Source organism: Salmo trutta, chromosome 33 (genome assembly GCF_901001165.1).
Source record: "Salmo trutta chromosome 33, fSalTru1.1, whole genome shotgun sequence".
NCBI lineage: Eukaryota > Metazoa > Chordata > Actinopteri > Salmoniformes > Salmonidae > Salmo > Salmo trutta.
The window spans coordinates 19,315,405-19,329,958 of record NC_042989.1 but is presented as its reverse complement, the minus strand read 5'-3'; the positions used below and the strand labels follow the sequence as shown (position 1 = coordinate 19,329,958).

General features: G+C 43.7%; 1 protein-coding gene across 3 annotated transcripts in view; it reads right to left on the bottom strand.

Annotated features, from left to right (window-relative positions):
* tmem260 (transmembrane protein 260) overlaps positions 1-10,200 on the bottom strand; it is a 32,353-nt gene extending 22,153 nt beyond the window's left edge. Inside the window, exons 1-4 of one of the 3 annotated variants that reach the window (XM_029730151.1) lie at positions 10,040-10,200; positions 9,557-9,672; positions 4,957-4,988; positions 2,997-3,160 (exon numbers count right to left, since the gene is read on the bottom strand). In XM_029730151.1, the coding sequence (XP_029586011.1) occupies positions 2,997-3,160; positions 4,957-4,988; positions 9,557-9,662 (302 nt within the window). In that variant the 5' untranslated portion in view covers positions 9,663-9,672; positions 10,040-10,200. Of the gene's footprint in view, positions 1-2,996; positions 4,585-4,956; positions 4,989-9,556; positions 9,673-10,039 lie in introns of those variants that run through there. The other 2 variants (XM_029730152.1, XM_029730153.1) reach the window with 2 other exon arrangements.
* Between the last annotated feature and the right edge of the window lie 4,354 nt (positions 10,201-14,554).

Here is a 14,554-nt window from a genome sequence, read left to right as displayed (position 1 = left end):
TGGGGGAGGAGTGTGGTGGGACTCTGCTCTGAATACAGAACAGGGGGATCAGGAACACCACTGCCAGTCAGAAACGACCCAAAAATATCACCAGTCCTTTCACCAAGCAGCAAGATGCAAACGTCAGTTGGAAAATGTCCAGGGATTACAGAACTGTGCTACGAAGAGAGTTTACATTTTGTGCTAAAAACCCATTTGTTGGCTCATTTAGTAATTATCCATTTAGTTATTATCTATATCAGGTATTCCCAAATAGGGGTACGGGCAATGCCGTCGAGGGTACGCCAAATAAAAATGTGATTTACTTTTTTTTTTTATAAAAAAAATTATATATATATATTTTTTAATCACATTTTCAAACAGTCCATTTATATTTTCCAACGGGGCTATACCTTTGGGTGAGGTTTTTTCTCGCCTGAGTAGCCTCGTTTCACTGCCAGAAATAAAACTAAACCATCTAGTGTTCAGCGAAATAACAACACAATGTCAAATACAGGTAGCCTAGTCAAATAATTAACATCCAATCACATTAACCGTTACTCTCTCGTGGAAATTCCACTTTGTAGTACTGCTACTACCCGCAGTACTACACCTGCACCTGTCGACGACACAAGTTGTTCTGCTTCCACGAGCACATCCAATGCTAGCATCAGTAATTCTACATTTGTTGTTAGCCCAGCTAGCATGGACATTGATAGTTGTGAATCTGATGCAGCCGAAGAGCTACTGCCCCCTTACCCGGGAAAGCACCGAACAACAGACAGGGACGTTGGACCATCGAAGAGGCGCAAATATGATGACAACTACATTGATTTGGGGTTCAATTATATTGGGAGTAGTGCCTTTCCTCAGCCACAGTGTGTTATATGTGCAAAAGTACTATCTCACAACTCGATGAAACCTTCACTATTGTGCAGACATTTAGAAACAAAACATGACGATTTGAAAAATAAGCCACGGGAGTTTTTTGAGTGAGAATTAAGACGACTTTCGAGTAGTAAGACATGTACAAAAGCAACAGATACCATTAATAAGAAGGGGCTAGAAGTGTCTTATATGGTGAGCTACCGAGTGGCTAGGACAGGCAAGTCCCATACTATTGTGGAGGACTTAATTCTTCCTACTGCCGCGGATATGGCTGGGACAATGCTGGGGGAAAAGGCCCAAAAAACTATACAGACAATGCCTTCATTAAACAACACTGTTTCACGACGGATCAGTGACACGGCAGGAGATGTTTTGAAGCAATTACTGTTTCGCATACAAGCCAGTGAATTCTATGCGTTACAGCTGGAGTCAACAGATGTGGCGGGCCTGGCACGGTTCCTGGTATATGTCCGTTACGTTTATGGGGGGTCAATTAAAGAAGACATCCTCTTCTGCAAACCACTGGAAATTAGGACAACAGGAGAGGATATTTTTAAAGTACTGGACAGCTTTGTGACATCAAATGGACTTTGGTGGTCAAGATGTGTTGGTATCTGTACTGATGGCGCAAAAGCCATGACAGGGAGACATAGTGGAGTGGTAACGTACATGCAACCAGTTGCTCCCGACACCACTCAGGTACACTGCAGCATCTACCGAGAGGCTCTTGCCGCCAAGGGAATGACAGCTTGAAGGACGTTTTGGACACTACAGTGAAAATGGTTAACTTTGTTAAAGCAAGGCCCCTGAACTCTCGTGTATTTTCTGCATTATGCAATGATATGGGCAGCAACCATGTAACGCTTTTACAACATACAGAAGTGCGCTGGTTATCAAAGGGAAAAGTATTGACACTTTTTTTGTATTGAGAGACGAGCGTAAAGTTTTCTTTACTGACCATCATTTTCACTTGTCTGACCGCTTGCATGATGACGAGTTTCTCACATGATTGGCCTATCTGGGTGATGTTTTTTCTCGCATGAATGATCTGAATCTAGGATTACAGGGACTCTCCACAACTACTTTCAATGTGCGGGACAAAATTCAGGCTATGATTAAGAAGTTGGAGCTCTTCTCTGTCTGCATTAACAAGGACAACACACAGGTCTTTCCATCATTGTATGATTTTTTGTGTGCAAATGAACTCAAGCTTACGGACAATGTCAAATGTGAAATAGCGAAGCACCTGAGTGAGTTGGGTGCGCAATTACGCAGGTACTTTCCCGAAACAGATGACACTAACAACTGGATTCGTTATCCCTTTCATGCCCTGCCTCCAGTCCACTTACAGATATCTGAACAAGAGAGCCTCATTGAAATTGCAACAAGCGGTTCTGTAAAAATTTAATTTAAATCAGAAGCCACTGCCAGATTTCTGGATAGGGCTGCGCTCAGAGTATCCTGCCTTGGCAAATCGCACTGTTAAGACACTGATGCCCTTTGCTGCCACGTACCTATGTGAGAGTGGATTCTCAGCCCTCATTAGCATGAAAAGTAAATACAGGCACAGACTGTGTGGAAAAAGACTGAGATTCTCCAATACAACCCAACATTGCAGAGTTATGTGCATCCTTTCAAGCACACCCTTCTCATTAACCTGTGGTGAGTTATCACAATTTTTGAAGAACAAATAAGGTTTTATATGTAAGATGGCTAAGTAAAGAGCAAAATTATTGATTATTATTAGATTATTACCTGTGCCCTGGTCCCACGAGTCGGGTTGTGACAAAAACAAATTATTATGTTTAATAAATGTATCGTATAGTGTGTGTGTGGCAGGCTTTCAATGATGGCAAAAAAACTACATTTGAGAGTGAGCTGACCCTGGTGCTAGAGGGGGTACGCAGCTGGAGGTTGAATGTGTGAAGGGGTACGGGACTATAAAAAGTTTGGGAACCACTGATCTATATCATTGACAAACATGCAGAATAGCAGAATTACAGCCCTATTGGATGCAGCAGACACTAACCATGTTGATTATAATTAGATAAGAAGGACCTGGAGTGTTTCCTGACTAGGTGACCTGACCAGGAGAGACGCCTGGCCCTAGCGATGTGCTGTAGTCTTACCTGCAGACAGTGAAGCAGAGGGCCCCGCTGGCCCCAGCCCCCAGCAAGCTGCTCAGCAGGTTGACACTGTGGGCCGGAGACATGGAGAGGGAGAGATAGGGCAGCAGGGACAGAGCCAGCCAGGCTAGGAGGGTGAAGACTGGGTATCCCGGGGGGTGAGCCACCTGCACCAACAGAGAGAGAGAGAGAGAGAGAGAGAGAGAGAGAGAGAGAGAGAGAGAGAGAGAGAGAGAGAGAGAGAGAGAGAGAGAGAGAGAGCGAGAGAGAGAGAGAGAGGACAGTAACCGGGGGAGGGATGATGAGGAGAGCGACAGGAGGGAGCCCACTATCCTGAGGACATCAGTGTATAGGTACAAGTTTTTCCTGGCCCGTTCAGGAAATACTCCTGGCCCTGGATATCAGGCTAAAAAGTTTGAGGAGTGAGAAATGTTTAAATAAGTGTGGTGGAACTATACAGAGTGGGGGCACAGGGCTGAGGCAGGATGAAAGGGAGAGGTGGTAGCAGGGTAATGAAGGCCTGTTATTTTAATTAGCCCCACTTCCACCAGTGCTGTACCTGAGTGCCCCAGGGGGAGTGGTGGTGGAGGTGAAGGGATGGAGTGGCAGGCCTAGACAGCCATACTGTTACTGTGACCTGACCGCTGACTGATTGACTCTGCTATGAGAGGACCTCCCAACCCTCTTTCGTCTCTCTACACAAACCACTCCTCCTCCTCTTCCTCCCTTCATCACTTCCCAAGGACAAGGCAACTCCCTGGGGTCCGTGCTGCAGCACGTGGTGCACACCAGCCCCCCAAATCACCTCAGAGCCGCAGCCACTCTCACCCGGGGGATCCCAGCAATCACTGCAATTAGCCATTAAGTCTCCTCCAGGCCGATAAGGGCTCAGTCATTACACACAGACTCATTCCCTGGCACTGATAAGGCTGGGTCAGCCGGGGAGCAGGGTCAGCCGGGGAGCAGGGGCAGCCCTTCAAATGAAGCCGCCACTGAGAGGTGAGAGAGTGATTCCACCACCAATCATCACGGACCCGGCGGAGGCTCACTGGATCCCTGGGTATGTCCACAACAACCAGCCTCAGCTAGGTCTGAGGAGAGTGGGGACAGACTGGAGGAGCTTTTAAAGCTACGGAGGTCAAAGGGAGGTCAAATGGAAAGACAGAAGGAGAAGAAATGTGGGCGGTAAAAAGGCACAGTGAAATGGGAGGAGCCCAAGAGAGAGATAGAGAGAGAAAGAAGGGGTGAAGGGAGACAGTGAAAAATCCCAGTTTGATAAACAGATGGTTGGGTCAGACGGGCAGGCAGCACCACACAGGTGAACATGAGGTGGAGGTAGGAAAGACGGGATGTGGGGGCAAATCCAGATGGTCCGGCTCATAGTTAAAGAGCTAAAGGACAGCGGAGGGACACCAAGACCACTGGGAGCTGTGGGGAGAGAGAGCTCCAGAGCTCTGGGGATCAGAGGGGAGGGCCGGCGTCCCCGGGCCCAGGGAGGACCTCCGAACACTGGGGAGGCCTGACACGCAGGCCACACGGACTGCGGCACTAACGGCAGGATTACTGGCATAGTGACACCGACACAGCCTCCCTAAAAGGATCACAGCAGCGTAATAAACTTTATTAAATAATAAAACTTATTATAACTGTTAACCCGATTTAGTTCATTCTTCCCAGCTTACACACACACACAAAAAAAAGATATAATGAGCCTTATACCGTACATAAGGCAGAGCCTATGAAAGCCATCGCCTTACCATTGACTTTAATTGGATTTGAAAAACGGGTTGCAAATTATAGCATTCTCTACTTCCAACTTAGTCAAATAAGTATATAGAAAAGAAGGGAAAAACCTGTGGACTGAAAGTAAATTAATCTGCTTTCTGCCCATGCTTAATTAAACTTCCGTAATGCTTAAAGGAGTTAATGAGTGAATTGATTAAACAATACGGCTAACGCTTACCCCCAGCTCACAAGCAGCGGTGATCAGCTCTCCTGTGGAAGACAATAGGGGAGGAAATTAATGTAAACCCAATAATTATTATTAAGAGACAAGTCTGCTCCAAAGTTTTCCCAAATCAAATACTTGCACTGGGGGTTTGCATTAATTTGCCTGGATCAAAACCTGCAAATCTTCACAGTGTGACATTTCCTAAGCGGCACGCTCATTCTCTTCATCTCTCGATTCTCCCTTGACTCCCCCCTCCCCCTACACACACACACACACACACAGCAAAACTACTCCCATCTCCGCCACACACACACAAACACACCATAACACTTCCTCCCCAATGCTTCGCCACACAGGCACACACGTAGGCTGCTCTGAGAGTATCACTCCTGTTCCAAACCTCCTCATGCACCAGGTCCCTTCTCTTTCTTCTTTCCATCCCTTTCTCTCTGTTCCCAGACTCCCAGCCTCTCCTTTGGTCCAGAGAGGACACAGAGACAGAGGCAGTGTTGGTGACAATGAGAGCATGATGAGGTAAGCTTAAGGACACAGGAGCTGGTTGCAAGGTTTATGACTGTCTCTACCTCTGTGTGGGGTGCAGCATAAACTGCATTCATCCCCCTAAATGCTATTTCAGGATGCATCAGATCATTTTGGGCACAAACCCATTTGTGCCAGAATCTATCCAAAGCGTTTCCAATTACACAGATTCTTCACCCAATGTTTGCATCTCCCACTCATGAAAATTGAAATTTTGTTCAGATGAAATGTAATTGATAAATGCGTGTGCCCTACACAGCACCCTCTGCTGGCCGAATATAGATACATCAGATATTGTTTTCTCTGAGGTACAATTCAATGACATTATTTTTCTACATAAAAACAGATAAAGGAATTTTTGCATCAAGGTTTTGTATGAAATATAACTTGACTGATACATTTGTGTATAAGAGTCTTTGCAAATATGTCTATATAATTGTACTGATGGTGTTAAATGTGGTCAATTTGCAATAAAAGTTGGCTATATAGTTGGAAATGGTTATTCTATATTGACTGAATTAAAATACATTTTTTCAGTTGAGAAATATGATTTTTTATAAATATCAGTAACACACATAAACATACAAAATTACTGTAGAATTGCAAGAACTGGGGTTTTGATGCAATACCAAAATTGCAGAACATTGCAGTATAATTTCAAACAGTTGGCCGCCTGCCTCTATTTTCTGCATTTAACCTCTGTGATACAGTGCATTATCATGTTTGAGTTTCTGGCTCATGAAGCGCCCTCACTCTTATCAGTTTAATAGGCCATGAAACCCGAAAGCTCTTCAATTGCACAGCTCAAATGTTTCCATTGGTCCATTTCACCTGGCATGAGAACTACCTGTCATCATTTTTCATCACTCTGTCTCATCTTCCATTTCACACTACATATTCCATATTGTACACTTTTACACACCAACATAAAATTCTAAATAATATAGGTCCACAACATCAGAGTGGCAGAGGCACAGAGATGCAGCAGTGCTGCGGTCCCATTACTAAAATGAGAAAATATATGAGTTGACAGGGTAGCAGCGTGGACGCCAAGAGTCTTTGTTATAGCAGAGCACAGGCACCCACACCAGCCTTCCCATAATCCCTGTCACTTCCACACACCACATTCCTAGACAACAGCGTTCCCGCAGGGTGTGCTCAAGCCTTCTGGGGCGCATCACACCTAAAGAGATTAGAACATGGAAACGGAGACCTGGAGAATTGGGAAAGGGTGTTCAGCTGGCACTATCGGAGCGGGCATCCTGCACCGTCCCTAAACGCTGTGGAGAAGGGGCTGGATGTTTTTTCAAAGGCCCAGGCCGCTCGGCAGCATCACAACCAGCAGGGCTACTCAGGACTTTTCTCCTGTACTCTCCCCTACTCCCCCATATCTGGACCAGGCTTTTCAAATGGTTCCATCTTGCAAAATGCAGTTTCAATGTATTTCCCCTTTGCAGAATGTATGCCAGAACAACACAAACCTACTGAGCAAAGCATTCATGCCCCCAAATCCACTTTCAGTGTAGCTGAACCTACACTATATATACACAATAGTATGTGGACACCCCTTCAAATCAGTGGCTTTGACTTTTTCAGCCACACCCGTTGCTGACAGGTGTATAAAATCGAGCACACAGCCTCCATAGACAACATTGGCAGTAGAATGGCCTTACTGAAGAGCTCTGTGACTTTCAACGTGGCACCTTTCCATCAAGTTAGTTCGTCAAATTTCTGCCCTGCTAGAGCTGCCCGGTCAACTGTAAGTGCTGTTATTGTGAAGTGGAAATGTCTAGGAGCACCAACAACAGCTCAGCCGCGAAGTGGTAGGCCACACAAGCTCACAGAATGAGACCGCCGAGTGCTGAAGCATCTGTCCTCAGTTGCAACACTCACTATAGAGTTCTAAACTGCCTCTGGAAGCAACGTCAGCACAATAACTGTTCATCGGGGGTTTCCATGGCCGAGCAGCTGCACACAAACCTAAAATCGGCATGCCCAGTGTGGTGTAAAGCTCGCCACCATTGGACTCTTGAGCAGTGGAATAGCGTTCTCTGGAGTGATAAATCACTCTTCACCATCTGGCAGTCCGACGAACGAATCTGGGTTTGCAGGATGCCAGGAGAACGCTACCTGCCCCAATGCATAGTGTCGACTGTAAAGTTTGGTGGAGGAGGAATAATGGTCTGGGGTTATTTTTCATGGTTCGGGCTAGGCCCCTTAGTTCCAGCATACAATGACATTCTAGACGATTCTGTGCTTTCAACTTTGTGGCAACAGTTTGGGGAAGGCCCTTTCCTGTTTCAGCATGACAATGCCCCTATGCACAAAGAGAGGTCCATACAGAAATGGCTTGTTGAGATCGGTGTCGAAGATCTTGACTGGCCTGCACAGAGCCCTGACCTCAACCCCATCGAACACCTTTGGGATGAATTGTAACGCTGACTGTGAGCCAGGCCTAATGCCCAACATCAGTCCTTGACATCACTAATGCTCTTGTGGCTGAATTGAAGCAAGTCCCCGCAGCAATGTTCCAACATCTAGTGGAAAGCCTTCACAGAAGAGTGGAGGCTGGTACAGCAGGAAAGATGTTTGACGAGCAGGTGTCCACATATTTTTTGTCATGTAGTGTACCTACCGGTATGATATTTCTAAGCACAGTTTGTAGCCTACTTACACAGGCCATTACTTCATGAAATGCTTTAAATGAATGTTGTCAAAAATGATAATAAAAAGAGGATTTAGTATGGAAATTTGTTACCATGGGTCAAGAGTAGCTGCAATTATCCCTGCAACAACATATAAACTATAGATTACCTGCACTAAATAACCATTGCTCTCTGCAATAACAAGGCATATAATGAGGCATTTCTTATTTTAGTAACAACTGTACATCAAAAGTGAATGTTAAACTTCTAGTAAACTACTAGGCAACACAAAACCGTTTTTCTTAAAGAGAAACATTTGGATCTTGTTCTTATTGAGAGGTTTTTGAAGGAAATGCAGTTTCTCTTTAGGAAATAAACCCACATTATGTTAATAACAATGCAAATGGTGGAGGAGAGGAGACTTTTGACACTAAAGCCTGACAAAAGTATTGTGGTAGATGTGAATGTCACAGTCCCCCATCCATGATTATCTATGAATCAGTAATCCTGACGCTGGAGTAATTCCCTGTCTCAGTCTGCAGGCAAGCAGAGACACACCACTACCTGCTGAATACATTACTAAACTACTTTAAAACGCAGTTCATTGTCGCTTCATTGTCATAATTTGAATGTAAAATGTACTTTATCATTAAATAAATATGCACCGCCAATCTTCACTTCATGCCAAAATAATCTCCTCTGATAGGAAGAGACAGAGGAAGCACAAGAGGAAAAAAAACAATGTTCTGACCACAAATTGTGGAAACAGTTCACATTTTGTTAAGTAGGCCTATAAAACTACATACAATTGTACTGTTTGTTTATGATGGTTAAAGAGACAATCTATAACAGACTGAGTGAGCACAAGATATACTAAACAAATAGAAGAATATTTGCAAATGTTATCAAATAGGCCTATAGAAGTGCATAATGTTTACTGTATGTTCGCAGGACGCATGAAAACAAACATTCAGCACCATGGACAGTACAGTACAAACTAAAACAAAGGACTTGATGGCCAATTCAACACCACTGCCACTGAACAGAGATGTATCCAGGCACCTCATATAATGAGAAGATTCAATGCACTGGAATGTCACCACCAGAAAAGTGTGCACTGAATATAATATGAACGTTTTTGGATGTAACTGAGTAACAAGTTATATATGGGTAAGTAGAGAACATTTTGAATGTAAAGAGTATGGAACTGACATTAGCTACTTCTGCATGCACAATGAAAAGGTGTATGCAAAAGTTATTTACTCAGAAACCGTGATATAACTGTGATTAAGTTGTATCCTTAACAAGGGCAATGCTACATACAGCACCTGTATGATTAGTCAGATCACCGGTAGATGACACGTCAACACCACTCACTCGTCATAAACCATACACGATTGGCTGCCTGACAAGCTCAAAAGCTTTACCTGAGTCTCCACCGGGGACAGCCTTCTGCGTGCAGGGCAGGTAAAGCGCTGCGACAAAGGCGACAGTGGCGCCAGTCAGCACCCAGCTTCTCTGCTCCACCACCATGGTTAGTTAGCTAGATAGAGGGAAAAAACACGCATTGTTAGCTGGCTAGCATGCACAATTAGCCGGAAAGCTAAGCTAGCACTGAAACAATGAGTAGCTAGCTAGCGCTAGGTTTCAATGCTAACACCCCAACGTCTATTTACACATGTTTTTTGTTGTTGTGCCAAAGTAACGTTAGCCATTCTAATTTTAAAGCACAGCCTAGCTAACGTAGCCTAGCCAGCTACGGTAGCTAGCTAGCCGATTCATTGAAAGGCATGTCCAAGATACTGGTAACTACTCCAGACCCATGCTATGCGCATTCTATTTCTCCGCTACAAAGACGCGCCATTCATATTGACTCGTGCATATTAGCTATTATTGATTAAACGTCTTACTGTAAGAAACAAATCAATAGCTAGCTTCCAAAAATACATGCATGGTCCACAACAGGTTATTCCGTATAAAGTTCAAATGACAATAGTCACACTGCTGATTTCACTTCCTGGTCTGCCCATCAGCAGCATTCTCCAAGGGACAGGGGGACAACCAGAGGGAACTGCAGTTTTGACAGATGGAGATTTGGGGAGAAAAAATGGGTTAGGGTTAGTCTAGGTCACATCCAACAAGAGGGAATAGAGTGCGTGTGTGATACCCTACACTTTTACCAGCCTGCTACTACTCAGTAATCCTGTTAAAATGTCTGAACATTTGGCAAACACACACAAACATCCACATCGTGCACATCTATTTGAAAATGTAACATTTGCCTGCTCTTTTCGAGATTGATTGACAGGCATCATTATGATATAATCTGATACTTCATCCCGAGCTATGGTCATCATAAGGCTCCATAAAATGTTTTTGGGTTGAACATTAAATATGTTTGTAACCAAGGTGTTTTTAAAGTGATTATGGAAGGATAGAGCAAGATTCAATTGCCCTGTAACTTGCTCAATATGCTGAGAAAAAGCTAAGGGGTTCATCACTTCTGTCATTTCTTGTTGTATCTTCTAACCTGATATTGAGTGTGTAATCACATGCTCAATGATGGACTACTCTGTATCACTCAGCGGAGGAAGTACAATGCATTACAAGGGAGCCAATACACTGGGCCAGCTTAAGAATGTTGACAAACCAGGTAAACTCAAACTCAAACCCAGCCAGCCGCCTTATTGGATTTGGAGCCTTTTGAAAGAAGCTATACGTCACGGTCATCCTGTGAGGTGGTAAGGAATTACTGAAGGAAGCTGCATTTGTTTTGGTTCCTAATTGGGTGTGTTGATACAGTCAGTCAAGCTGAAAAAGGCTCTAGGTTCTTGTAAATGATGGAGAGGAGAGATTAGCATCCTCAGTAATATACGAATAACACTAACATACAGCAGATGATCATGTCAACATCTCAGATCAAATAATATTTTCACTGGTGTAGAATGTAGATGGTGCAGATATTCTTGTTTCAAAAGCTCTACAAATCTGTCAATAAAATGTACTAAAATGATAAAAGTGTTTGGTTCGCTTTAGGCATTAAATCATGACTGGATAGGGAAGTGTCGACACATAATTGTGGGGACACATTTATATACGTCTCCTTTCTCTTATGTTTTATAGCTGCATAGATTCCTTCTTCTATAAGTCCAGCTACATCACAGTATATGTTCAAATGTGGGCTAATGTTCAATGATACTGAAATGAGGTGTACATGCACCCCTAAATGTCTCACAAGTGTCCACATTCCCAAGTTGAAGGGTTACCCTAATAAAGAAATTGCCCTATTGAACTGATAATAATCCCACTATATCATAAATGGGTCTGATCCCTCAGTAAATTGAGCCCTTGGCGAGGTGGAGTGGTGTCAGCACCTAAAGAACTCAGAGATGGTTCTCTAATCCTCTCTCCCCTCTCACCAACACCCGTACTGTCTAATCAGTCTTAAACACACACACACACTCACACTCACATCCAGCATATATACACACACACACCAGCACTCACCCTTCTTCACTCTCAGCTCAGCCATCTCTTCACTGTAATGTCACTCTTAATCCACGCTTGGTTATCCGCTGGGCTGCAGCGCTGGCAGAGGGATATGAGGAGGGAGAAGGGGGAAGTTGGAGTGTTCCATTACTCTCACAAATCCTGGCACATAGAAAAGGAGGATTTACGGCAGGCCTTATAGATGCACAGATGCACCGTGGTGTATTTAGCATACACACAGATTCAAGTTCTCCCCCAAACAACCGAACAAGAGGGTTGTCAACAGAGGAATCCTCCAAGTGGATCGTTGGACAATACAAAACTGTTGCTACTCTGTATTTTCTCTTTTTTGAGCTTGAAACATGTTTCATTAGCTCGTTTAAAATGCCTTTCTTGGCCATGAAACCCAGATTGGACCACCAGCCACCACAACAACTCACCTTTCTATTTGTCTCATGCTGCATTTCTGAACTTTGTAGACAGCCCATGCTAGGCTGCTACTGTAGCTACAAACTCAACTGCCTGCACAAAGTACAGAGGCATGTCTGTACCATATGTGCCAGGCTGGCAGGCCACATTAGTGACACAGAGAACTCATCCCAGAGCCTGAGGGATTATACAGCATCCACAGCCCCCTCCCTGTCCCTCCCCCCATGCTTGCTGAAAATGTAAGACTTTTTTATTGACAGCTTGTCAAACGATGGGAATTACCCACATGGGTGAATCCCCGGTTCCATATGGCGCCAAGCTATTAGCAAATAACACTAGTCTCTAATGGCTGTGGTATTACGTTCATTATCTTTGCAGTTAGCCTGTGTGTACAGAAAGAAAGTTCATGTGTTAGCAATGGTGATTTGTAAAGTGCAGTGATAGGGAAAGGGCATCCATCATAAATGGTAGTGGGGGTTAGGGGCCTTAGATAAAGTAGGCTAGTTAGCGGGTTAATGTCTGACATCTGTCTCTGTACTGTAATTATGTGTGTTTTTGTCAATCTTGTTATAGCACCATTCTCTTGTACAACATGTCCATTGGTACATTCTAAGCTGCTCTACAATCTCAATAGGATGGAATAATCAATGGTCTCTGTATGTGATGAAGAGCCATATGTTGAAAATGGAAAGTGCACTCTTGATAGTATTGCATGTGTAATTGGACGTGTTGTTTTTCAAAAATGTTTAGGCTTTTTTTCCTATGCAAAGGTAAGCATTCAGGAGAGTCTGATGACACTGGTGCTCTCCCTGCCTTTGTAAAGAGTGAAGCCCACCATTCATATCCACAACGTACTGTATGTCTTACATTGACAAATACACATACAGAGCGCATATACACACACACTCATACAAAGAAGTGGCTACTCACATATATCTATTTGGTCTGATTTCTCTCTTACTGTGATCTACTATATTATTTATTTTAATCTTACCTTAAGCATCCTGCAAACCCTGTGTAATCCACTAAAGCCCCTGTGAAATATGCTTCACAGTCATAATAGAATTGTTCGTCCTCCCACTAAACAGTTGCACACACAGACTAACTGACACTATCCACACTGTGTATATCCATAGAGATCAAATGCAAACAAGCAGAAAGTCGGCCTCATACTTTGCTGCTGCTTTTATATAGCACCCCGAACGTAGTGATCACGTACACAACACAAAAGCTGCACAGGGACTACACCAGAGAAACACATCTACTATGATCCAGAGTCTTTCCTAGTGGGTACTGATAGGTGGTCTAAACACTGCAGGTGGCAAAGCTATTTCAGACAGGATTCTTACTGATGTGGTTGTGATTGAAAAGCTATTTAGCTACCACTCTCAATATAAGTCTGTTGACAGGGGAAACAAAACACACACTGGTCCCAACGCACTTGTGTATCAACTGAATAACAAGGATGTTGTAGACTAAAGCTAACGTTAGCCGTTTTCCCTTTGCACCATTTGGTTTAGAAAATGTTCCTAAACTAGACCGCTAGATGGAAAGGATAAACAAATCATAATCAACATTTTGCACAATGGAACACAATGGGGTTGGGAGAACAGAGGACAACAAAGTGAGCCCTTGTTCCAATCGCCCAGAGCAGTACACCTAATGGAGACCAATTAAAATTTGAGGATTCAATTTTGCAAAACAACAGGAACCTGAAGATAAATCTTGTATCTCGGTTTGCAGTGAAGGCCACTACCTCACTTTGGTTTCTATCATGTTTGTTATGGCATTTTAGAAAAGCAGCTGGCTACTGACAGAGTTGGTCCAAACTACCGCTCCAACATGGCACTAATCCTACGCAATGAAGTTAGAGAGAGGAGTGTGTGAGATAGAGTGAGAATAAAGGAAATAACATGGTCTAGGACTGTGGTGTGAAGAATTTAGAAATAACAGGAGGAGGGAGAGAGAGACAGCACGTCACAGCATGGTTTCCATGAGGGAGCAATCCACTTACTTCAACTGATAAAGATTTAATTAACACACAACTCTGCAATTACTCTGTAATTAAAGTAATTTGTCCCCTTGTTGGGATGAGTAGGCTATATGCCACAGCTTCCACAAAATAGGAAATTGGAGAAGGGGGGAGTGACAGAGAAGAGAAAGAAGGGCGAGAGAGAGTGGTAAATCAGAAGAAGAAAGGCCATCTGCCCACAAACAAATGTAGTTGATGACAAACATGCACAGAGTATGCCCAGTAACAGCACAAAGGTCATAATCAAAGTCAAGGTCTTCTTCACCAGGTTGGGCCTGTTTTGAGTTCCAACAGACATAGGTCATAGGGGAAGGTGGGGACAAATGTAACAAGGGACAAATGTGACATTAAAAAACAGTCCTAGAGCAATATGCAATATTTAACATTCAAACTACACCTGGAGTAGGCCTGTTTTTTGGGAACCGGGATTCTGCTTTTGCATATATCAAGGAAAATAGGTTGAGAGTTCAGTAAT